Source organism: Octodon degus, unplaced genomic scaffold, assembly GCF_000260255.1.
Source record: "Octodon degus isolate 3935 unplaced genomic scaffold, OctDeg1.0 scaffold00032, whole genome shotgun sequence".
In the NCBI taxonomy this organism is placed as follows: domain Eukaryota; kingdom Metazoa; phylum Chordata; class Mammalia; order Rodentia; family Octodontidae; genus Octodon; species Octodon degus.
In genome coordinates this window covers 10,515,067-10,541,778 of record NW_004524608.1, presented here as the reverse complement: position 1 = coordinate 10,541,778, position 26,712 = coordinate 10,515,067, and the positions used below count along the sequence as shown (strand labels likewise).

The 26,712-nt window shown below is 34.8% G+C and overlaps 1 protein-coding gene across 1 annotated transcript in view; it reads right to left on the bottom strand.

The window, feature by feature from the left end:
• Positions 1 to 26,712, bottom strand: part of Kcnh7 (potassium voltage-gated channel subfamily H member 7) — a 470,420-nt gene that overhangs the window by 6,080 nt on the left and 437,628 nt on the right. Inside the window, 5 exon segments of the mRNA XM_004629866.1 lie at positions 382 to 547; positions 5,219 to 5,482; positions 13,953 to 14,052; positions 15,842 to 16,047; positions 18,621 to 18,873. Coding sequence (XP_004629923.1) covers positions 382 to 547; positions 5,219 to 5,482; positions 13,953 to 14,052; positions 15,842 to 16,047; positions 18,621 to 18,873 — 989 coding nt within the window.

Genomic DNA, 26,712 nt, shown 5'->3' with positions numbered 1-26,712 from the left:
TTTTTTGCAGAACCGGGGATTGAACTCAGGCCCTTGCGCTTGCCAGGGAAGCACTTACTCCACTGAGCCATCTCCCCGGCCCAATAGGAATTATTTTGAGGACAGAATAGCAGTAGTTTTCTAAAGCAGTGAGTACCAATGATATACTAATTGGATGATTCATAAAGAAAAAACAGGCTACATACTAATGAAAGTATGAACTATTCTAAACAAATATTCCCTGCCATATAAAATAATAATTCTGTCACCTTCTACTATCATTTCAAATAAGTGTGTATAATAACATAAATCATGGCAAAAAGAATTTGCGGCTTACAAAGAGCCAAGCTAGACAGGCCTAAAGGATAGGAAAAGTTCTCCTTGGCCCGCTAGTGCTCAAACCTGTTAAGCTGTTCTTGGAGCAAATCCAGTCTTTGCTCCACCTCCCCGTAAGTGAAGTCGCTCTCGGTTTCTGAAGTCCCCCAGGCAGGTCGCTGAAGCGCGGGTGGACTGCATTCTTCAGGCTGGGCTCTGGCGTGCTCTTCCCAACTCTGCATATCAGTGATATCTGTGTAAAAAACAAGAGGAGGTCAGCCTTCCTCGGGTGCTCAAGCTGGAAAGGGGCTCAGGGCGTAATGTGAGAGACAGCGCAGGATGGCCTAGAGACAGGATGAGGGCCGTGACCCTCTGTGGCAGAGCCCCTGCATACTGCAGGCAGGCCTTACTCTGCACGACCTTCCTAGCATTCATGACTCCAGCAGACGGAGAGGCTTGTCATCTTGCCATCTTTCTGCTTCCTGCTATGAGAAGATATGGAAGGCTGAACCCAAATGGATTAGAAAGTAATGCTTTTGAGATTCTAAATTTGGGAAGAAATACATTTTATTCGCAGTGCTTTATCCAGGATATAGAATGTTGGGAGCTCCTTCTCATGGGGGCTGTTTTTTTTTTTTTTTTTTTTTTTTTTTTTTTGTGACTCAGAGTGGGCCCGATGATAAAGTTTTGAAGGACATGCTGAAATTTAAAGTGTTTTATAATGACGTTACTCTCTACTGTTAGTTCCTTGAGGATCTTTAAATTTGTTTTAAAATAAGTTACTTTTCTGTTCAAGCCTACTTGTGCAATATTCTGGAGTGTTTATTATGTGCCACAAACTCTACTAAGTGTGGAGGAATTAAAGACAAATTAGACAAAGCCATGGGCTTGTAGGATTCAGTCTAACAAAGTGGTGATCATTTTTTTAAACGAAGAGATTCATTTTCCAAACCTCTTTTATTGTTTCTCTTAGAATCTATATTTCCAAGATGTCATTACTTGTGGATAAATATACCCTATTTTCTCCCTCATTTTTGTCATATACTTTTGGTGCTATTGCTATCCGTTCATAGTATAGCACAAAATAATTAAAGTTTTGAAAAATAAAACCTATGAAAATGTGCTACTGGAGCAGAAATGTAAAAGATGAGACTTTTTTTCCTCACAAGAGAGCTAACAAGACAAAAAGACCACTTCAAAGGGTATTTAGCTTTGATGTGGAAATAAATTTGAATTACAGAAAGTGATTTCAATATAAAGACTTAAAAATCTTAGGTAGCTGTGATTGAACACTGGGAAAAGTTATTATATGAAGTTATGGAACTTATATTCTCAGCTATTTATTTTGTATTTTAGGGAAGGGTCTACAGGGTGTTCAGGGTCTCATTACTAGATCAGACTCGTAGACATCTGCCTGTTTACAGCCTCCCAAGTGCTGGGATTACAGGCGCATGCCACCACGCCCAGTCTCAGTCACCAGCTCAGCACGCCCTGGGACTAGGGCTGGCATGGCAGGCTTCGGGATCGAAACCCCGGCCCCTGCACTTGCTTGCAGGCCATCCTCAGCTATTTAAAAAATGAATAATAAGTACCTAACTTGGACAGAATTAACTGAATCTAGAAGCAGAGAACAGAATTGTACAAGTTCCTTTCTATAGTTTCTCAAAAAGTATATTTAGGGAGATGAAATGCATATTTTTCTCTAAGTAGAACATTTCTTTATTTTATTGTTTTTCTTACAGTCTTTAGTCACTGAGTATACAGAAATTTCTATTATGAAGTACCTAAAATTTCTGCTTCAGTAGAGAAAGCTAATATAGCAAAGGAAGAGGGATATTGAAAGATAGCAAGAGAAGAACAAGGGGACCCCTTGTTCTTTGGAGTTGGTTTACAGACCTTGGAGCTTTCCTGTGAAATCCAGAAAGGCTTCTGATTGACTTCTTTACCTTACTGGATCTCAACGGTTAGAATGCCTTTTAAGTGACAGTTTACAATATAATTTGATATTTTACCAAAAATGAAAAAGTGTAAATGGACATGGGAAAATGGTAGTTTTAAGTAATTTATCAGAGACTTTCACTGAGAAGTATGATTTATCATTCACAGATATTTGAACACATTTGAAATGCAAAACAATCATATAATACGCTAGTACACTAGGTTTTTAACTTCGGGTTAGTGATGCCAAATAAGCATTCAGAACACATAAATGGTTTTGTCTAATCATTTAACAGCATGTTCACTTACGGACGTTTCTTTAGAGAAGCTAGGAAGTGATGGGATTGAAGTTATATATTGTGCTCATAAATAAGTTTTGTATCAAGAAAGTTTAGAGAAAGCTGCCTCTGCTCAACAGCTCTCTCATTTTTAAATCACATATTATAAATTGAATTTTAAATGACAACAGTGAATCATATGCAATAAATTATGGAGAATACTACTTCTTCCTTTGTGCTCAAGTAAAAATCATTATTTTAGTAAAAATGAATAAAATGTTCTGTGAGAAGATGCTTCCTATATTATAATTTATGTATATTAAAAGTAGAGATACACGATTAGCTTCTTTTAACAGCAAAGTAAAAAATGAGGAGTCAGAGGGGCAAATCTTGGTTAGTGATCTTAATCAAATGAACATCCTTGTAGGCGCTTTCTAAGTATAGTTCAGACAGAATCAGTGCCTGGTTGCCTTGGAAAATGTTGCTATAGTTGCAAGGCTATAGTTGTAAGTGGATGAACAGAAAGTAAACTTTTGCTCTGGGTACACAGTTTTCCTGAAGCCAACCCTTGACTCCCACATAAATAGGATAAGAGTCCATTTGTTTTACTTTGGATATACAATTTTCCTATAGTCAACTTTTGACCTTCACATCGTAGAATGAAGTTTAAAGAGTTTTGCCTAAATGTGTTCTTCTATCGGATTCAGAATGACAGATACGAAGAAAATGAAGGGGGAATAAAATTTCACATTGATGGGGAAACTAAAATTTGTGAGGACTTAGAAATTCACGCTGTAGTAGTTACTGCCACACCTTACATATTACTAAAGTTTGTGACCATTACATAGTCTTTCACCTTAAAAATCATTCAGGAATAAAATTTTCAGTAAATCAAAATTTAAAATACTGTATTAGTTTATAATATTAACTAATCATGCTATCCACCACTCTGGACTATACAGTACCAATTATGTTTCTTTCAATTACATGCAAGTTTAGCTATGCATTTGCAAAATATTTCTTACTTGAATATGAATTAATATATACATTTTTGAAAGAAAAAATAGAGATATAAATTTTTTTGTGAAGATGCTATTTTTATTGGCATCTGAGATAGCTAATTAAAAATCGGAAGAGATAGCAAATAAAAATATAAGATGAAGGACACTAGAATTTGCTGCCAAGGAGAATCATTATAAAGTCAAATAAAATCCTAAAAATATATCTTTAATAACTTGTCACTTGGCAGTCTAAAATTCCTCACAAAAACAAAAAAAAAAGTACTTTTTTTTTTTTTTTAAGAAAAAGGGAAGCCCAGCCCATGCTCCTTTTGGGTACAGCAGACGTGGTTCAGCAAGCTCATCAGAACCTCTGACTTCCACAATACAGCCGGCTTCTATTTTTAGAACTTCTCAGAATCCATTTTCATAAATAACTAAAATGGGACATTTGGTAATCACATCTAATATTCCATTCTTCCGCTGTGATAAATGAAGTACTATTTTCATTCACTTCATCAAGATTTTAAGATTGTCCAGAGGACATTAGCATATATTCTTAGCTTACTTCTATGTGTAGCTCTGGCAAAACTTGATAACATAATAGGAAAGAACTCAGGAAAAATATAAAGTCCAAACATTCTAGATTTCATTAAACCTTTGTGTTCAGATATGATCTATTGAAATACATTGTGCGATAATTTTTCTTTCTGTTAGACAAAAACATTATATTTTTCCTTCATTTTTATTATTTTTTGGATGGTTTGCTCTGCCTTTTAAATCTTTAGACTTTTCGTTACCATCTAGGGACACATTAAATGATAAAAGTGTTTGAAAATAAAAATCTGTGAGAAAATACTACAGCTGGAGATTTTATTTCAAAGAAAGTAACATGATTTACTTAATAATCATAACCAAGTAGTCCTTTAGGTAAGGTTACTGTCATTTTTAAAATGTGCAAAATCTTAGTAGGATGTGTCAAATCACTTATCCAAAGTTATATGAGGAGCAGAGGTCAGGGCATATCTCTTACGGGTACCATTTAATGACTAAATCAAGCTCTTGTTATGCTAAGTTAATATTTTCTATGTAACAGTTTTTAAAGTTGTCTTGAGTTTTCCATCCCTTAGCATGAAAGCTAGACATATTAGTTAGGCATTATTACTCTTTACTTGTACAACAAAACCTATAATTTTGTGTTCTTTTAGTAAGAATGTTAAAAATTTTATCGCGAATATACTTCATGTTCCGGTATTTCTCTTCTCTTTTTAAAAACTTACATCAAAATGAAATTCTTCTTGGTGTGCATTATAGTGTTAGAGCACTGACCTTCCATACTATAAAACTACAAGGTTGGGGTAAGAAGTGTGTACAGAAAGCACATAGAAGGAGAAGAACCAACTGGTAAGCTCTCTTAAAATACTCATTGATCTTCTCTTAATTGGAATCATTTGCTTCAATTGGTTTGCCACAATTTGATATTAAATCTGGTTGGCCACAAATACTTCTTATGCTAATATTAGTTGGAATTAATTGCTACTTAATTCCAGAATTATGAAAACATGCTGTATAAGATTTAAATTTTGAATGGTTATGCAAACATTTCATGAATTTGAAAAGATTAAATTGATGTGTCAGTGCGATTCTTACCTTGTAAAACTTCACCACTTTAGGTTTAACATTAACCACTGATACCTGAGTCCCCATTACCTCTGCAAGAGTGACTCCTTTTATCCGTGCGCATTCTTCCCGGGGCAGGCATTGTTTCTTCAAAATGAAGCCCAGTTGCTTTCCCTAATCTTGGAGTAGAATCTATTGTTCCTGAGAAGAGCGGCTTTTGCTCATCATCAATGGAGGAGATGAAAGAGGACGATCTACTCTTTTTCTCTTCAAAGTGTTTCTTGGAACTCTGATAATGTCTTATGGTGTCTGCAGAATCTTCAGGATCATTTGTACTGTTTTCTTTGCCAAAATCTGTAACAGGAAGGTTATTTGACAGCAGATAATCAAATGTGAGACTATGAATGTTGTAGAAAACCTTTTCTTGTGGTAATTAAAAGATTTACTTTTTAAATTAAGTTATATTTTCATGAAATGAGTTATTAATCTAAAACAGAATTTGCATGCTAAAGGTTAGATTTCAGAGAAAACTATAGGATAACTTACAAATTTATTTATACACGCTCAACTGTCACTTGAATTCTGAAAATCTGGTGCACTTTTTCTTTAGGGTGGTAAAAGAAGGAAAGCAAAAATAATGTACCAGTTCGAAAATATCACCACTGTGAAGCCTGTTTTTTGTTTTTAACCTTCACACCCCTATTTGTGGAAGTCATTCACACATTGCAAAGGTCAAAATTGGAAGTCTCCTTGTGGTACAGACTGCACGACTGAGTTTTAACCTTAGTTCAATGCATATAATGGCCTTGACATTCCAGGAAATTTGGTTTAGTAGCATATTGCAAAGAATATAAAGCTTAAATACAGTAATTGAGGTAAGTTTTACCTAATTACATTAAAGTCACTAGTGCATACTGGATGTTTTATATTGAAATGTCAGGATAATTTCAGCCCTGAAGGTTGTGTTAGAATATATTTTAGCAGGAAAAGCTCAGAGACAAATCTCAGAACTTGTTTCTATTAGTGTCCCGGGGAGACAGTATAATTCTCCATATGGTTCCTGCTAATAACTAACAACAAAGCACTGAAGAGTATATCATTTTCTAGAGAAATGGTGAAGACAGTGTCCCCATCTACTCTAAGCCTGGGTGTCCTTACTTTGTTATTTATAGAAGGCCAAATGCACTGATTTAAGTCTGCTCTGGAAAGCTGTTTCCTAAAATTCCCATATGGCATAGAAATTTAAACAAAGCCTTTTTCCTTTATTGTTTAAATCATAAATTAAAATTTTCTTGAGAAGCCTGAGGTAAAAATGTGCAGAGTTTAAAAATGAGCTTTATCTGAAATTATTATTAAGGAATTTAGATTCTGTCAATTAAAGTGAAATTTAGTAAGTGAAAATTGTTTAACTTATTTTCTTTTAAGATTTCCTACTTGGCCAGTGATTTCATCACTATCAAGAAAATCATAGACCTTTTCATTTTCAAGTATTAGTGTCATCCTTGATTACTTACTGTTGTGACATCTTCCCATCAACCACTAAGCTTATCAGCGGTAAGCATTCAGATCAGTTCTCCTTGAAAGAGTCATGGTTTCCAGTGGCACTGTACTAAAGCCCCCCTAAAGCTAGTACACTTCCTTCTCGTTATCTAACTTCATATTTTCTTTGTCTTTAACTTCTGTCCTCCTCCAAAGCCCTCAGAAATTTTGCTTAACATTCTCCACTTTTAAACATAGCATTTTATTCCTCAAAAAGCAATATGTACTGGTTTTACGCCTGTAAATGTGAAAAAATGAAGAGCTTACTATTCCAAATTATCTTCATATCTGCTAGTGAGTTGCATTTTTTTTTTTTTTTTGCAGCTGTTGAGTAAAGCTTTTTGAAGTCTATGGCTTGAACATAGACTTTGAGTGGGATTAGAGTCAGCTCAGAGTTTTCATCATTCTTAATGCTTTATTTTGAACTTTTTTTTTTTTTGCATTTTTCTCAGCAGAATTAAATATAAACTGAATAAACCATGAATTCATATGACTCTAATCTAGGTAGCTATGAGTAATAGCAACATCAATATTTGTACTGACTCCATACAAAAATTAATATTCTATTTCTAGTTCTCCTGAGAGAACATTCCTGGGAGTTCTCTGTAAATTTTGAAATCTTTAAATATGGCAGAATGTTCTGTCTCATTTACTACCTTGGCTTCAGTATGAGTTAACAAAATGATGACTGGATTTGGGGTATTTAGGAACAAAATTCATCAGTTAGCACACATTGCTAGGTTGAATTATATCTTGCTTGCTTTAAATCAGGGCAAATACTCAAAAAATTTATTGACTGAGGACTTACTAATACTTCATCATACAGTAAAATAAATCCAGTCACTGCATATGTATGGGACCTAACTACTTTAGGAAAAACTCACACTAAAAGTACAATCATAAAATAACAAGAAGTTTGAATTTCTTGAATATTTCGAATTTGTTCTGAGAAAAACCCACATTTGTTTCTGTGCTCCACTAGATGAGGTCATTAGTTATATGAACAATTGCTCTGGTGTAACCTTTGTGAGACAATGTTTTTTTTAAATTACATACTAAATAAATTAAAGTTTCACTTTCTGTCATATAAAATGAAGGCTGAAATGACAATCTATTTATGCATTAAAAATGAAAATTGCTCAGGCTTCGTGTGGATGTTGGCAGATGTAGTACCTGAAATCGGGCAGCTGAAATACATTATAATTAGCCTCCAGCTACTTCTGGAGTTTGATGGAATGTTTCATTTCTACCACTTTCTAGTTAAACTGAACTATTTCATAGACATGAAATAGCATTAGGCACTGCTTTTTTCCTTCATGTCCTTCATTCTCTGTGTAGAAAGAGAAGTATTCTGAGAACATAAACCTGAGGGACTTTTAAAATTCCTCCTTTTTCCAGTAATAAGGTTGTGTAATCATTTCTGTTGTCATTATTTTACAAAGAATGATTTCCACCTGTTTAGTTAAGCCCTGAATTTACTGATTCAAATGACAGAAAACCTTGTTTTTTTTTTCCCCTTGTTTCTGTAGGCTGACAATTTATTTCCTCCAGTTTTCGCAGAGGACATTATGCTAAAGAATTTATGGTTGTTTTTCTAGGTTCAGAGTGAATTCAGATCATAGAATAAAAGTGTCCCAATGGGGTGGTTGACCCATATATTTTAGAAATGATAATACAAAATATTTACATTAAAAAAACCCCTGATAACTAACAGTGGTACTCTCTCCATTGTTTATGCAGTTTCCCTCTCAAACTAATTGTGATTTTTATTTTTCAGGCCCAACAGGGAGACATAACTTTTGGTCAGAGAAAAGCATTTAGTGTGATTTCTTGGCATTTGAGTTTTATATTTCCCACTGGTGGGACTTTTGAGATAAGATGCTCGGTTCCAGTCTACTACCTTACAAAAATATTTCACTGGAAGCTCGGAGGCTGAAATAAATGTTTTCATTTGGGATGAAGTACAGTAAGCTGTCTGTAACTTCAGGTGATGTTGAAAGAAGACTAAACAGTCATTTTATGTATAAATATATGATTAAATTTATCTTTAAAAATGAAAGAACTGATACATTTGGGGAGATGTTGATCAAAGCACTATTGGTACAAGTTTCAGTTCTGATGAATGAGTTCTAGGGATTGTTGGATAGTAGGTAGGTTATGGTTAACATACGGCATTGTTGAAAATTGCTAGACATGATATTCATTATTTTCTTCACACAAACAGAAAAGATAACTATGGGGTGGTGGGTATGTCAATTAGCTTGATTGTGTCATTATTTCAAAAAATATACATGTATATCAAAAAGTCACATTAGACGCCGTACAAACATATAGCTTTTATCAACAAAACCATCATAAAGCTAGAAAAAGATGAGCTTACACACCACTGAGGTAAGTAATTAGCTGCTCATTCGTATAGGTGACGATAACCCAAAGAAACACCAAAGTATTTATATTTAAAGAATTAACTCAATAAAATTAGAACTCTTACTTTTATAAATAAATTTGTCAGTGTATATATTTGCCCCTTAAATCACTTTCACAAAATTATTTTAGATTGGAGAAACAGCTTAAAAACTTGCTTTGGATGTCAACGTGACACCATCAGACACACACGATTTCTGTCCTTTGAGAGGAAATACGGAATAAGATCAAGACACTGTAGGCTGATTTCTGCAACATTGGTCTTCTAATGAAAACATGTCAGTCTCTCCTACTCTTAGAATACAAATATTTCTTTGTGTGGACCCATCTAAGCCCAGTGGGTAGAGCAGGCTGAGTATACTTCCCTTTTGGTTCCCTCTCATTTTGTTGGCACAAGCACCTCTTCCACACCCTTTTAATTTTTCTTGTGTTTACTCAATAAGTTTATTCTTTTTTAATTGTTTGCAGTTTCTTCATTTTTTTTACAATGACATTTCCTGTGGTAACTTATTAGCAGGAATGATAAGACTCTTACGAGCTCTAAGACCTGTTTTCTAGGGTCTTAAAAATTGAAAGTGTAAAAAATGTCTTGATTAGTAAAGACAAGCTTAGCATTCTTTAACTCTGTAGGCCAACGTCTATACATTTTGCTAGGACATGTGTTTTCTTTTTGATCTTATACATTTTACAAGTGAGACTAATTGAGGCTAATTATCTGCCTTAGTCTTCAATATTATGTTTTTAAGAAAGAAAGTGGGAAAGATGTTTGGAAGAGGGGTTAGATAATTACAAAGATCTGATGGGGAATCTGAGGCAAAGATATGAACCAGGTGACTCAGCCAATTAAAGTGCCTGCTTAGGCAGACACAGGGACTGGAGTTTGATCCAGCCTGGCCCCTGGGGCGATTAAGACTGGGTATGGTGGTGCACACATGTAATCCCACCGTTTGGGAGGCTGAAAAACACGAGGATCACTACAAGTCCAGTCTATGCAATGAGACTCTGTAGACCCTGTACTAAAAACAATAAAAAACATTTGTTTGGGAAATACTGTACTCCCTTTCCCATGAGTTCCCTATGATAAGAACTGAAAGTCACTTGCACGCTTCAGTTTAAACAACTTTAGCAGTGGGATTTCTCTTAAAATTTAAAATAGCAGCAGGAATTGCATATCATGAGTTTAAAATAATGTTAGTGGAATTTCCAAGCACTAAAACCAGTTAAAAAGTTAATTCTTCGAAATTCACTTCTTTTCAATACAATATTTGACATAAAAAGTAAAGATAAATCCTTCAAAAGTCTGTGTACATCTTTTTTTCCTTCTAAGTTATCTAGAAGACTTAATAAAAAGTTTAAAAAGCAAGCATATAAACAATATAGTTTCGAATGAGAAATCTGTGAGATGTAGAGACAATTTTTTAAAATGGGAAAAATAGAAACAAGTGAAACAGAAAGAGAAAAAAGATGCACATATATAAGAACACTCGGAGTGCAATCAATGCTTACTTGCCAAACAAATGGGCCTGTTACATTGCTGCCATCATTAGATTATTCTTTGCCATACAGCCACTGGTATCCTAATCAGGCATTAGTAATACTTTAATACCGTATTTTGTATCTGTAGACAGAGTTGGGCCTAATACTTCAAATATTTGGTTGCATGAATCCTACCATTAAAATAAGTGTATATACATCAGTACATCATGGCATATTTTACATATACATATACATATGCACAGACACACATTTATATATTTTATAGATAGACATGGATATAGATATAATACATTCTATTGTAGTAGTTGTATTGCATATTATGCAGTAAACCAATATATAATTTGAAAATAAAAAATCTTCCCATGATATAATGAATCATTTTAATGACTCAGAACTCTGAAGGCTATTAAAATAGGCAACTTTTGAGTTTTTTCGTCTTTCTTTTCTGTCCAAACATTTAAAAAATTTTCTTGACCACTGATTATGTCACTAAAACATCATGTTTGTTCTTTACTTCCTGTAACAATAACATTTTACTTCCTTCCTAGACACTGTAGTAACTGTTCCTACAATGCCCCTAGTCATAGAGGGGAAATCCTGGGTGCTTTCATGTCAGAATGTTAAAAAGGACAGAAAACCACTTGAGGATATTGAGTTCTCATCTTTGTACTTGCACTGACAACTTTCTTTTTTTAGCAAAGTGAGCTTCTTTCCTTAGAAGAAGTAAAGACAATTTCTTAAGGACAAACCACCTTGATCAACAAATTCATTATGCCAGAAGTTCTACACACTTCTCCTTTTAATATTCACCTTTTTTAGCATGAGCTCCTTAGCACATGTGCTAGCCAAAACTGGAGGTGTGTGTGGGTGAAGCTACAAGAGTTACAGTCCCCTGCAGAGAAGGTTGCGAGGGACAATGCACAGCTCAACCTCTGTCTGCCACATGCTCTGTGATCTCCACGGTCTTCTCTCAGGTTCCTGACACCTCTACTAATTGATTTCACAGTCTTCATCACTCTTTGGATTCTGCCTTGGAGGTTGTGTTTCATGTGGATAGCAAAATAACACTAAACTAACTAATCAGGGTATTTGATAGGATACTTTTGGTTTAAGAAACTACATTCTAATCAGCGTTAGTAAATCCTCTGAAAGTTCTCTGCTCTGTATGCTTGTATGAATGGGTGACCTTCCATAGAGTCTTATGTTGAGAGGATAGGGAATATATATATATATATATATATGGTACAAAGTCTTGCTATGCAGCTCAGACTGGTAGCGATCTTCCTGTCTCAGTCTCCCCTGCACTAGGGTTACAGGTGTGTACCACCATGCCTGGTTTCAGTCTCCAGCAAGGAGCACCCAGAGTTCTGGGGCCAGTGTAGCATGCGGTACCAGGGATTGAACCCAAGTCCTTGTGTTTTCTAGGCAGGCACTTAGACGGCACTTAGACTACAGAACCGCCTCCCTGCCTGGGGACTAAGTTTCTTTTCAAAATTTCATGCTTGCCTATAACACCCTGGAACCTTAAGTAACTTGCAGCAGTTTCTTAAACTCTGGACGACTGGAGTTAATTGTGTCTTTACATTGCCCAACTCATAGTAACTCACTGACACAGCAGGAGACTTCGAAGAACTATAGATAGTCAAATGTTTGCTACTTACACTGTATGTACAAAATGGGCTTCAGAGACAAGGTGGTGTGAGTAAAGAGAATGTTTTCGAAGTCAAAAGAAACGTCCGACTGTGTAAATACAGTTATCAGTTGTGACCTGGTTTCAGTGCCTTATTAGGAAATGAAAACAGTACACTAATTACTTAGAATGACAATACTGAACAAGATTGAGAGAAGATTTAATAAATCTTCAAAAGCATAGGTAACTTTATTATATATGCAGTTTTGCCAGTTTGGTCTTCCTTTCCAGTGAGATACAATAAGAGATTAAATTTGTGATAAGGGACTTAGCTTAATTTTATGGAAAAACAGCTTGACAGTGATGGTTCTGATTTTAGAATAAGTCAGTGGGAGATAAAAAGTCATTGTAGAAAAAAAAATCACCTATAAGTGGTTTATTGCTTTGCAATTGGCCAAAGAATTGTACTGTTATTTCTACTGAACAAATATTTTTCAAAATTCTTAGAGCAATTGTGACACTGTACAGGGCAGTCTTGGACAAAGTCATAGTAGGAAAGTACCTTTAAAATTTTTAAAACTTCTGAAAAATTCAAGAAAATCAAGAAACAGGTGATCCTTGGGGATCAACTTTGATTAAAAAAAATTTAGTGTGTGACACAGCTTGTGTGTTTGAGAACAGAGGCTAAATCCAATCAAAGGAATGATATAGTGAAAATATAGAAGCAATGCACATGGACAAGAGGGCACTTTAGTTCCCTTGATATGTGGTGTAAGCGATGGCCGGTATATGATTTCTCCTAGGGAAATGATTCCCGAAGAAAGAAGAGAAGCAAGAAAAGCACTGAAATTAAGAAGGCCGAAAGAGGAAAACAGTCAAAAGAAAGTTTCTCAGATCTATTTCATTTGCTTTTTCAACAGATGTTTGTGGAGTACCTGCTGTGCAGCAAGAACTGGAGCTTGGAAAGGATAAGGAAAGCAGGACTGGGTGGTGCAGATGCCAGGAAAAGAATATTCAAGAAAAAAGATGGGAACTGATTCATAGCATCGGCTATTGCTTTAAGGCCAAGTACAGAGTGTAACAAGAGTGTGAGATCAGTCTGAGGCAAGGATGGAGGTCTAATGATGAAAGCCTTCTCTTATCTGGCCAGACACACGTAAGCATATTCCCATCCAGGTACCACTGATGTGTACTTGTCCCTGTCAGAGAAACCACAACTGAAGGGCTGCACTGCCTTTTCATGCAGGTCTTATGTGCAAGTGGGGCTTGTGTACATGCTTGTGTTCCTGGCGCAGGACAGAGGGAGGTCCTCTTTCCGTAACATTCTGCTTAGAACTTTACACAGTTATGCAGCTATTCTTAAATGCCCTGCATTTTTTAACCAGATTACTTTATTTCTATACCTGAGAAGTCTTTGTAAATATCATACAATTTTGTTGAAGGATATTGTTGACTACTATCAATCAAATACCAGAAAATGATTAGTTCTTTTACAAAACAAAGAATTTACTTTCTTAAGCCTAAATGAAATGTATTCTTTTTTTTTTTTTTTTTTTTGTGGTACCGGGGATTGAACCCAGCACCCTGCACTTGCCAGGCAAGTGCTTATTTTACTGAGCTATCTCCCTGGCCCCTAAAATGTACTCTTGAAATAAGAACTATAATGAGAATTTTAGTAAGAATGTCTGAAAACCACATGCACTGTACTTAAAGCATAGACACAGGATAGATTACCTTTGTCTCCTTCACTTTCAAAGGACAGTCTTCGCCTCCGGAGCTTACAGTTTTCTCCTTCAGAATCATTCATGGACTGTGATTATAGGAAGAGATCAGCCTTTGTTAATGGATCATGAAGATAAAATGGAAGATTACCCAACTAAGCTGTAATGAATTATTAGCAATCTTTACTATTTTATATCACCTCAATCACTGAATGTTAATTAAAAGATCACACACAAATAGCTGCAATATTTGCCTAATGTTTGCTTTGAAATTATAGCGTGGACTGATGAAATAATTCTAGTAGCTTAAGCCAACTGATGGGGAAGTCTTAGTTGAAGAAGTCATTTATTTGAAAATTTATAGAGAATGTCATGATTTAGAAACAAAATATACCTTTTGGCAATTGTGTTTTATGTCAATTGGTAAAGCTAGAAAAAAATAATAACAGTTTTTAAAACATTACAGAATCTATCTCAGCACAGAAAAATGTATAAGCTGATTATAATTAACTATGATGTCTAAATTACATGGTAATGATTGCATGGCTAAATCCCATAGCACTAAGTATAAAGTTGTTGACTTCAATGAACATTATGTTCAGAGCCCTCTATTATATTTGTTGTCACCTTCTTCTCCCCCTCTGGCTCGCTCTGAACAACATTCATCTTTTAAATTAGAATGGAAACTCCTATTGTATTCTTGTGCTGCCTGAATTGTTAAATAAAGGACCTGAGATAGATACTTTTCAGTTTTCAAGTTAAAAATTAGAATGAAGTTGATGACATTTGATTAGGATTTTGAGAAAGTACTGAATTAAAACAACTTTGAAAATATATGCTCTTAATAAGCTTTTATCATCTAAATAATTTTTAGCTTTTCAATATTTGGAAATAGGTACTTATCTGAGCTGGTACATCTGGATATTGAATGGTACCTTGAAAGTTGCTTTTTCTCTTTAAGTTGCTCAGAATGACTGAGAATAACTAGCTCTAAGAGGAATTAAAGCTACATTTTACCTGGATGTGGACTTAAAGATCCTTTTCCGGATAATGCATTAGCTAGTCTGTGATTACCCTGGGAAGTATCAAGTGCCTAGTACTTGATTTATTATTTTTTATGGTACTAGGGGTAGAAATTGGCACTCTGTGCTTGCCCAGCAGATGCTTATGCTGCTGATCTATCTCCTGGGCCCCTTGATTTATTATTAAAAAAGAATTTAAGACTGGAGAGGGGCCTAGAAGCTCTAGGGAGAAAGGAACACAGGAGGAATAACGTATTAATTGTGGATATATGTAATTCCTATGTCCATAGTATAGTAATGGTTCACAAAGACACATTATCACAGTGCAGGTGTTAGGGACATGAGAACTACACTCTCAAATTCATTCTAAGTTAAGTAATGTGTAGAGTTATTTAAAAATACTATTGCTATTAGGCCATGTGCTATTCATTCTACAATATTAATTTTGAGATTATTTTTTTCACTATTATTTAAAAGTCATTGGTAACACATGTGATATAAATATATAAAGCTGAGATGATATTTTATCTTTTGTGTAAGACAAACTTCATTAAGATTAACTTTTAATAGTCTAAAATTCTCTATTACTTACAAATAATTGACACAATCAAAACCAAAGTATTTTAACCTATATATTTCACCTAATGGTTCCTAAGGCTAAACTTAATCAACATGCTTAAAAGTATTCAACATATTTAAAGGTAAGTAGTTTGAATTTCTTCTCCATAGTTTAAATTTCAGTATCCTGCAGACCTTTCCTCCTCTGTATTTGGAATTTATTAAATTTTGTTCAAATATTTTGTTTAATTTTTCAGAAATATTTGCGCAATTCAAGAACAAAATAAAAATAGCAGGAATGGAAAAAAAAGCAAGCATATACCTTTGCACTCTCATGCCTTAGGTTGAAAGTCAACTCGAGATTTGTTAGAAAGTGATCTGAAAACTCTGGATACATATCCAACACCTCTAGCAAGTCTTCTCGCTGAATCTTATGCAAGTCACAGTAGGTGAGTGCTCTTACGTCTGCATTAGACTTGCCAGGTTTGGCATAGAGGTGAACCATTTCTCCAAATATGTCATTTTTTCCTAAAGAAAAGAAAATCGAAAGAAACAGAATCAAAATATTTTTCTAAAAGCAGGAAGAAGCCACTGGCCAACTGGCAAGTCCCTGAACTAAAGATTTCAAATATAAGGCATTATGGTTAATAGGCATTTGGGCAGCAAAGTTGTAGGGTCTGGGCCAACGGCCCCAGTGTGTATTTGCTGAATGGAATGTTGACTCTGGCTTTCCGTGTTGGCTGTGAGTCAATCGCTGAGTATCTAGAACGCAACAAGTAAGTTTTCATTCTAGCACACCCCCCACTGCTAGCAAAATCCCTTGTCATAAAATATTTTAAAGATACTTACAGATAGATATGCTCTGATTTTGTTAATCCAGTAATATGAGAAAGACCACACTGTGTCAGATTTAAGTTCGCTTTCAGGATAATCTCCAGAAGTAGTACCAAGAAAGGGCTCTCGCGAGCTCTTTTAAAATTTAGAAGACTGGAGCAAAAATTTGAACACACCTTGTTTCTCTTAACCATGTTTATATTTGCCTTTAATAAAATTGCACAATTGTTTAAAATATCTAATTATATTGCTCCAACAGATGTAGACAAGTCTTTTGTCAAGTGGCCTTTGCTTTGAAACTTTGACCTCCTTGGTTTCTGTAAAACCCATAGTTATTTCAGCATCTGGCTTCTGCTCAGCAACTGTCTCCCCTCTCTCCTCTGCCAAAGCATGCCACCTGACTTTCATGCTGGCTGATTAATAAGGGTAAGAATGACATCTATGATAATAATTTTTTTTGAAGACTAAGTAGGTGACAGGCATTGTGTCAAATACTTAGGTGCATTGTTTCATATAATTTCATTTTTATCCTCCAAATGACTTCATGAAGAAATTACTAATTATTATCCAAATATTATAAATACTGAAAGAGGATTAAAGAGGTAAACTGATTAGCCCAAGGTCACCTTCTTAGTTGGGTGAAGTGGAGGGGGGGAGAGTGTAGCCAGCACTAAACCTCATGCACTGCGATTCTATAGTCAGTGTTCTCGTATATGCAATCTGTTCAACCTTGTTTTGATATTTTCCCTTAAAATCTGGGCCCCCTTTCTATTGATGAATATCAAGAAACTTATGTGACATATGGACTTAATTAATTCTGATAGGTTAGTTGATAATATTATTTATAAAGATCATCAATGACTGTAAACTGGTATTTTCTTATACCTATTATGAAGCTTCTTTTGAGATTTAGGAAAACATTTCCTTGTTTATGCTACTTTAGATTTTGTGAGACCATCTCATACATCTGTGAGAACTACCCACTGTGAGAACTATTAAAGTCTTTTAAACAATGGGATCCTAATAAGTAAAACTTGCCATAACATTCTTATTTAAATAGAATTAATAGGAAGGAAGTAAAATATCATACACTTAACTACATAGAAAAACAGGCACTGAAGATCAGAAATGCAGGGGAGCATGCTTCTCCTGGATCCATCCCAGGATAAGCTGTCAAAGCCAAATCTTGTGGAAACTACTTTATTGTGTAGCCTCGGAATAACTTTGCTCTCTTATTAGATCGAGAACCAAATTGCCTATCTTACCAATTTTATGAAAGATTTAAAAACTGTAATCATAATAAAATTGTCAGACTGTATAGCGAACTCCTCCACTACCTTCATCTGTGTCTAAGGGCCTCTGCTATGCCATACTCTGGTTGTGTCCAACAGCGCAGGAAACGGACACCATCCCTGGAAGTCCTGAGCAAACTGTCATGCATGAACATGAAGAGTGAGGAGAGAGGAAATTGCTGTATTCCATGCTCATTATTTAAATGGAGCTGGAGAAGACTGGGAAGTTTCGTGGAGACTGGCAGTAGGTGTCAATAGGGAACAGTGGGTCTCAAGCCTCCTTGATAGGTGACAGGAGAGGAAACAAACCTGGCTTGCTTTGGTCCTCTGTTGTGTCCCTCTGTCCTACTAGTCTCAGGAAACTCCATAAATTCATGGAGTATATGTTTATTTTAAAAGAGATAAAACAGATTAAATATAGATTTTCTTTTACACTCTCACAAGTTTATGACTAATTTTAATTTTGCCACCTTTATGCTTGGTGTTACGTTCATAGCTTCATATTACTTAGATATAAACTCATAATTCCATTTGTATGGTATAAAGTGAACACATGAAATCCACAGAACATAAACGCAGATCATAATGGCCAATGGGACATGCTGTCCTATGTATCTACAAAATTTATATTTTATTTTAAGATGTTAATGGATAAAGCATGAAGCCCAGATTGTCTAAAATGAGACAAAAACACTGACTACTTCCATCTATTTGGCCTCAAATGTCTATACAGCTGCCAAGAACTGAAGAGAATCACAGAAGCATTTATACACTGGAGAAAAACTGAGATGGTCAATAAAACATATTTCCATCAAGGTTAATTTGTTTTGAATTGAATTTTAAATGCAGGTTTTGAATTACAGATTGATATTAAAGTTGACCTTTTGCCTATCATTTTATATTATGTGCTGCTATATGTACTAATAGCTATAGCTAATGACTGAATCTGTCACCAGCCAGTTTTAAAACACTCACCCAGAATAGCTACCACAATATCATCTTTGAGGATTTCGATGGAGCCTCGGGATAAGAAGTAGAGTGCTGTCAGGACATCACCACAGTGAACGAGGGTGTCTCCTGGAGGTGCATGAGTGGTCTTGAACTTCATTGCCAGAGCTCGAAGGCAGCCTTTACTTGCACCACGAAAAGCTTTGCAGTTTTGCAGCAGGGTTTGGTTGAGATGTAGACAAATGTCAGCTTGTAAGCATTCTGGAAAACCCTTTAGTACCTGAAGGAGAAAGAGAAAGAGTTTCATACTACCAGAGCACTGTGTACTTCAACCTGATATAAAGTCTACTTCTTGCTCAAGGACCTGCAGGTGTAGCAGTTGTCACCAGGAGTTCTTCCAGTGTTTCTACCTTGCCTACTTTAATGAATACTTGGTTTTCTAAACATGTCAAAAATTTTAACTCAAATACTTGTTCTCTGAATTAACTGCAGGTAGTCAGACTCAGCATGAGTGCTGTTGCATTAAAATGCTATGCCTGCAACTTTTCACAATGCTTCTGTTTTCCCTGCATCATGTTATGTAAAATCATACTGTGCACAGATATAATGAAATGTGACAATTAATATGACATAATTAATCAAAGGCAGTACAACTAGAAAGATAACCTTGTGATAGAATTTCAAGTCAATTTAGATTGTCATCTCTAGTATATATCTTAGTTATAATTAGTAAAAGTGTTGATCTTGAAGTACTCATGGAATTTGTAAATGTCACATATCAGGGACTGCTCTTAGCAAACAATACTTGAACTATTTATGTTTCTCTATATGAATTATGAAAGCTAAATATTTTGATAAGCCTGAAAACAGAGAAAGGAAAGGAGAACAGTAAACATACTTTAAAAGTACACTTCAATTTTCAAAAATAGAAATTGGGCCAGAACTTACAGTGCATACACAAGCATCTAAAGTGCTACTGTTTTGACAACCTATTCAGAGGTTACTTTAAAAGTAGTGAAATAGATTAAACAATAGTCTATGACATGTGCTATTCAATGTGAGCTAAATATATTTCATGCATTTATAAATTCCCGGGCTACAATGGATCAAATACAAGTCATGGGTCTCTGTATCTTGCTACTTCCTGTGTCACAGGTAGGTTTTACTTTGACCTCTGACTTTTACTGACTGTATAAATAATATGCTTTCAGATGGGCCATCATGCAGTGTAACTTATAGCGCAATAATTCAGTTTTGAAGTTCTCTTTTTTCAACTCAACCTTGGTGAACCATTCAATATAACTAAAATAATTATGAATTGTTTGGAAGGCAATTCAGATATACTTAGCACAGAGAGGATCTTCACATTCAATCCTATTTTCGTGTACTTACAATTACTAGTACTTTAATATTAAAACATCTATAATGATACTTCTTTAACTGGACCACCATGAGATGGAAGTGGTCAGGCTGTGATATGTTATGAAAGGATCAATATGAGATACCAATCTCAGCAGCCATGATTCTGTGCTCTTATCTTCCTCATTGTATAGAAATGGGTTGAGGGTACATTAGGAGAAAATCCATAGAACTGAATTCTGGTCATGAGTTTGCCACAGGTGACACTTGTGCAAGTCACTTTATTCCTCTGTGTTTCTCTATTGCAAAGTAAAAGCCTTCACAATAGTGGAGTCAACCATGAATTACAATACACACGGTGCCCTCTGTCAGACATTGTTCACCCCACTCTATGCTGCTCACAGATTTAGCCTGTAGAGGCCCCTATCCAAAAGGAAGCTTTCTCCAGTAAGAGTCCCTGAGCACTTGTCAGCAAAGTCTACCCTTACCTGTGGCTTTCAGGTGTGGCTTACATGACCACACTCCTGCCCAATTTGCTGTATTAATGAAAAAGCTCTCTAACACAATTTATCTCATCTCTAGTTTTATTGTTGAAGTGGGGATTTTCTCCCCCATCTTAATAGTCTCCTATATCAACTCAACTTCACTCTAAGAACCAATTCTCTGGGCCACTGATCCCTTCTACTATCTAAACAATCACTGTAGATTCCTTGCCAAGTGATGCCAGACTGAAGTCTGAGTACAGGTCCTGTTTTCTGAAATGGTAAGCACTTTATGTAAGATTTATATAGGATAAAATTAATATAGGACAAAATTATCTCACCCTTTTTCTCTTTTCATGACTTACTTCTCTCTGGAGCAAGCTCTTATAGTCTCAGCATAACTCATAAATGATCCCATATAGGTAAAGATAAGTAGAACATCACAACATAACAAATTAGGCACGTGCATCTTTCTGTTAAGATGCAGGTTACCAGGCATAGTGAGGCATACCTGTAATCCCAACACTCAAGAGGCTGAGGCTTCAGAACCACTATGGTTTGAGGCCAACCTGGGCTACCTCGTAAGTTCAAGGACAGCCTGAACTACACACCAAGACCTTGTCTAAAACAAAATTGGTGAATGGTATAAGATATGAGAAAGCATCTTATATTTCACGTAAGTGAGTGCTATACTTGTGACTATAAAAGTGGAATGAGAATGCTGAACTTGTAACTTTAATTTCAGCATTATCTCTGAAGTCTCTCTCTGACTGTAGTCTGTTAACAGAACCGAAAAAAGTGTGTGTGTGTGTGTGTGTGTGTGTGTGTGTGTGTGTGTATTCTTTGAATTGGAAGGCAGAGATGAGACAGAAATATGGGTTCCCATGGCTTTGAATGTGTCCCATGAACTATGAATTTAGACAGCTATAAGTTAAAGTTCTACTGAAGGAACTTCCTAAGTGTGACTTTGTTCAAATTGTTTAAGATTCAATTTTATCTTTTTAAAATTAAATTAATAATATCAACTTCACAGAGTTGTAACTTTGATTATATATGAATGTATATAAACCATCTCATGCATAGTAGAAAATTTAATAAGCAATTTATCTCTGGCTTCCTATTTGTGTCACACATAAAGGTTATTTCTGCAGAAATGGTATTCTTCCTTTGCTGGAAATTCATAGACATCCAAGTTACTATGGTTTTCCTTGGGGTGCCTTATAGGAAAATTTCCATCTGTTTTTTGTGTTTATTATTTCACCAAAGTCTAAAATGTTTTATGTTTCATGTATCATAAGTTTATGAACTCTTTTTCTTAAATATCTCAGTATTCTTTTTTCCTATTTCTGGCTTCTTAAGTGTTCTGATTTCCTTGAGTTGAGCATTTCATTGTTATGGGCTTCAATCCATTTCGAAGGTAGGCAGTTACTAAAATAAATATATAAGTGTGTTTTTAGAATTCCCATAATCTTGGAATCACTCACAAAACTTTAAGGGCACTTGCAAAGTTTTCTCCTTGTTAAATTTCCCTTGTCTGTAACGTTCATTCTATTAGAAGTAACATCTGTTGAGAAAGATGGAAGTTGAGACGCCATACAGCTTTTGTTTACAGAGGAGAAGGTTTCAGAGAGCTTAGCATAAACTTGCCTAGACTACGGAATTCCTGTGTGGTGTTAGCTCTTCTCTTTAGTTACATCAGTTACTCAAATAAAACTCAATGAGATTTGAAACTCAGTTGTTAAATCTTATACTTCTCCAATGTTTTTGAAATCTCAAATAAATTGTCAGCATTATATTCTAAATTATTGGTCAGTAAAGGTACTATGGATGGTTAAAAGAGAGATGCAATGGAATAGATATAGAAGTACTTTGTACAAAATGGGAAGAGATAGTTTTAAATAGATATATATCCAGGAGAAAAATTGATACTCTTCTTTGCTTTGCAATTATGCATTTGTTTTGTTCATTTTGGTCTTCTGCTAAACTCCATGATTTAAAAATTTTCATTTACAGTCAACTATTTATGTTGTATCAGGCTTAGCAGATCTGGCTAAGGAATGCTGCTATGCTAAATACGTGCATACAGATCAGGACGCAAGCTGGATGGTGATTGTTACATTTGCTTTAAGTACACTCTGCAAAGTCTTTTTATAGCTAAAACCTAAAGTGGCAAAGGTACGTGCAACCTTCCTCACTATGCATATGTGGCTGCATTATTGAGAGAATCTAAAGACCAAGAAAAACCAAGAAATTTCCAGCAAAGACCAATTAAAGACCAAAATGCAACACCTAGAATCAGTCATATAGTTTATAGTTTGGAAAGCAAGTTCTGATTCATTTGACAAATATAATATTTGTGAAATTTTTACTGTATGTCTAATACTAGGCTATAGGCTATCACTATGAATAAAATGTGTTCTGAACATACACGTGGGCCTCAAAACTTTCTTAAAAATGCCAGGCTGACACAGTCTTTTACAAAGTTAACAGAATTTGTCACACTTCCTCATGTCAAACTTGGATATTTATAATACTAATGGCTGGTCAAATGAACTTTCAAGAAATAGTTAATTAAAAATGAAGCTCTGATTTTATTTTTCTAAACCTGGGTGGCATTGGGCAGATTAAAAAAAGAAGCTTTATCAAGTTCCAGGAAACTTTTTTCAAGGTTTATAGAAATCCCATATTTCTATTTTGATAAATGGTCACCAGAAGAATTTGTAAATAGAAGATTAATTTCCATTTACTTGAATTTATGTGAATAAGGAGCTTTAGAGTGTTTACAGTCAAATTATGACTTGCACATTGAAAGTTTTTCATTTAAGTTGTATGAAATGTTATCTCTGATTGTTAGAAGAAATAAATTTCAAAGTTTAGTATTGGAAGATTCAAAATTCAGGCATTTGGACACAAACAACACAAGATAACATTATAAACCAAGTGAAACTAATTCAAGAAATCACAGAAGATGATGAAAGAAAAAATGGTTACATAATAAACATATGCCAAATACAATCAATTATTAATTGAGAAGCATATATTAAATTTTATTTCAAACTTTCCTAAGAGATATGCAATATGAGATAAGAAGTAGTGAATGTTAATTTTTTAAAAATGTTACTAAACTAAAGGAGACATTGCCATTAATCCCTTCAAAATAGGTCATTCTTCTTCCTTTGAACACACTGATTTATCCGATCTGTCTTTTCACTTTCTGAGGCAGTTCCTGAGGTCTTCTTTTTTGTTGTGGTTGTGCTGTAGTGACTGCCTGAACTGATGTGAGATGTGGACTCTCTACAGAGACTGACTTTGCAGAAGACCCAGAAGCTGCAGAGACAGACCAGGTGAATAAAGCAGACGCACAAGAGCCATCTTGTTATGCCTTTTGGTTTAGTGACTGTCAGCAGCTCATTCACTATACTTTCGGTAAGACATTCACTTAGCAGGACTCCCAGAACTGCCAAAAAAGGCAAGAATAGTCAAATAAATGGGTTTGAATGGAGGGTAGCATTTTGAAGGGGTTTCATGGCTGTCTCTTTTAATGTAATTGGAGTTTCTAATCTTTTTATGAACATTCACCATATATTTGTACTTTTTAAATCACATTGTGTATATGCTATCACATAAATTATGATATTGTTAATATTTATAATAATAATCATAATAATAATAATAATTATTATTTGTACCAGGGACTGAACTCAGGACCTTGTGCTTGCTAGGCAGGTGCTTATGCTGCTGAGCTATATCTCCAGCCAATATTAATAATTATGTAGTATGTAGTATTCACATTTTCTCTATAATAGTAATGAATGGCTGTTAAAGTTAATATAAATTAAGATAAGCCTTAAATAGCTGATTAGGTACGTGTACTACTCAAAATGATGTGCACAATTGTTTTTAACAAATTAATTCTTAAATGCAAATTTATGCCAATTAAATAATGATGCTATCTTTTATATATTGGGGCATAAATGGAGAACAAGTTTGATCCAGGTCTGTGACAGGTTATAAATGAGCATTTATGTCCCAGCTTACAGTCATTAGTATCTGAGCAGAGAAATAGCTAGATTAATGAGTTTTCTTCTCTTTTTTTGGACATGACATCATTCTATCATATTTCAAGAACAGGTATTTATTGCTTTAATCAAAATTTAACTGGTTGCTGATACAAAATAATTTCTAAGTAAAGAAATACACATTTATATTGGCAATAAGCTTACTTTATTCAAATTTAAGACATGATACTCAATGTTTGCTGTTCTTAGTACTGATTACAAAATAAAAAACCTCTTGTGGTGACTACATTTTTTATTTTTTCTGTTTGGAAATGTAGCATATTGAATTTTTGAAAAACTTCTAATTTGTGTTACACTGCTTTAAACTTCTGTATTTGCTTTACAAATAAATCTAAATTCATAGTCTAAGTTCTGCTTCATATTCTGATAGTGGGAGTGTTAAGCTATATTGTGAGGTATATTTTTTATTTGTTACAATTAGTGTAGCTGCTTGCGGGAACATTCTCAGACTGACTAGGGCACATTTAGAAAGACAGAGTGTGGCAAATGGTTTTCCTAAACAGCAGATTAATCATATGGACAACTTTGGTGGCTATGTTAACTGTCATTAGGAAATTTTCTAAGGAAATTCTCTGGGTCATTAAGTATACTTAAATCTTGACAAATTAGTATCAATCAAAACACAAATTAACACTCCCTATGAAGCGCTGAAACCTCAAGCATGACTATTAAATAGATTATGCAAGTAATATATTAAATTTTAAGTTTCTGCCCTAGAGTACAGCTTTAACATTTTATAGCACTTCTTGACTATGGTAAAACTATCATTTCCATGTGGGCATTCAACTTTTGCTAAATCTTTACTATTTGTAAGATAATAGACCTTGTTTTTTATTGTTTTTAGAGTCTAATGTCCTTACATAGTGGCTTCTGGAATTTCTAGATCATACTAGATTATATTGTTTCCATAGTTAAGCATTAAAATATGTTTAGGAGACAAATACACTTCATGTTCCTTCATGTAATTACCTTTACAAGGAATGGTAATTGTGTGTTTAATACATTTTAGCCACTGATTGCCACAGGTGTACTCTTTCAGCAGTTTTTACCCTACATATACACATTACTAGACTGAAGCTCATATTGCTTTGTCACTTACCATCTTTTTTTTTTTAACTTTTGTAAAACTGGTAAGATAAGAAATTATTTTATTACATAAGACTATCATGTCCTACCATATTGTTGGGAAAGCAGAGCTTTGTAGAAACTATGATTGTGGAAATATTTGTAAGCATTGGGAAAATCAACTAATATATTGCATCTAAGTTATCAATACTTATCATATGATTTATATCACTAAGGAATAATATATTTGGACAAAACAAAGCTCTGTCATACATCAGCTTGGGTGACAGATACATAAATTCTTTTTTTTTTTTTCCCATTGTAGTAGGTTTTGAACTTATAACCTTGTGCTTGCCAGGCAGGAAGTTATGTCGCCGAGTTATATCTTGCCAGCAGCACATCCATCAATCCTGAATCAGTTTACAGACTTAAGGAACCTTTGAAAATCAACCCAGAACCTTCCTTTCTATACCTATTCTTCCTTCTCTCACTTTGGTGAACAGCTGTACTGGATCATGTCTCCTTAGAAGGAAATTTAAACTTAAACCTTTACTGAAATTAAGGTACGGTGAAAGATGAGTGGGATACGGGTGATGGTGTGGGGGTGACTGGAATTTATTGTTTTTATACGCCTGTCCTCATTACCTAGGCTCTGGAGCCCCTCGATTAACTTAGTGAAAGCCTTAGGATTTCTGAAATGAGGCCTTGGAAGCCTTGAAACCATGAAGTACAAAAGGAAGGATCAGCATTTGAGGAACCGTTTTAGGGTCTCCTCTCTTTACCCTAATGGAGAGGAAGTGGTGGAAAGAATGAACAAATTATAACCACAGTATATTCTTTGTGTGCTCTGCAAATGATTTTTTTACATGGGTTGGCTGTAGATGACCTGAGCTTGTTTACAAAGTAAGGGAAAAAAAATGCAGTCAGGCAAGGTGTTGAAAAACTGATTGAAAATATTACCTTGCATGCAAAATAATATCTCTACTTTGAACCAAATCTTATAATTTCAGAAACATTTCTCTTATACTACATTTTAGAAAAAATGTTTGAATCATCAATATTTTGTGGGGAGCACAGAGTGGCAAGCATTCTTTTTCTTTTCTTTTCTTTTCTTTTCTTTTCTTTTCTTTTCTT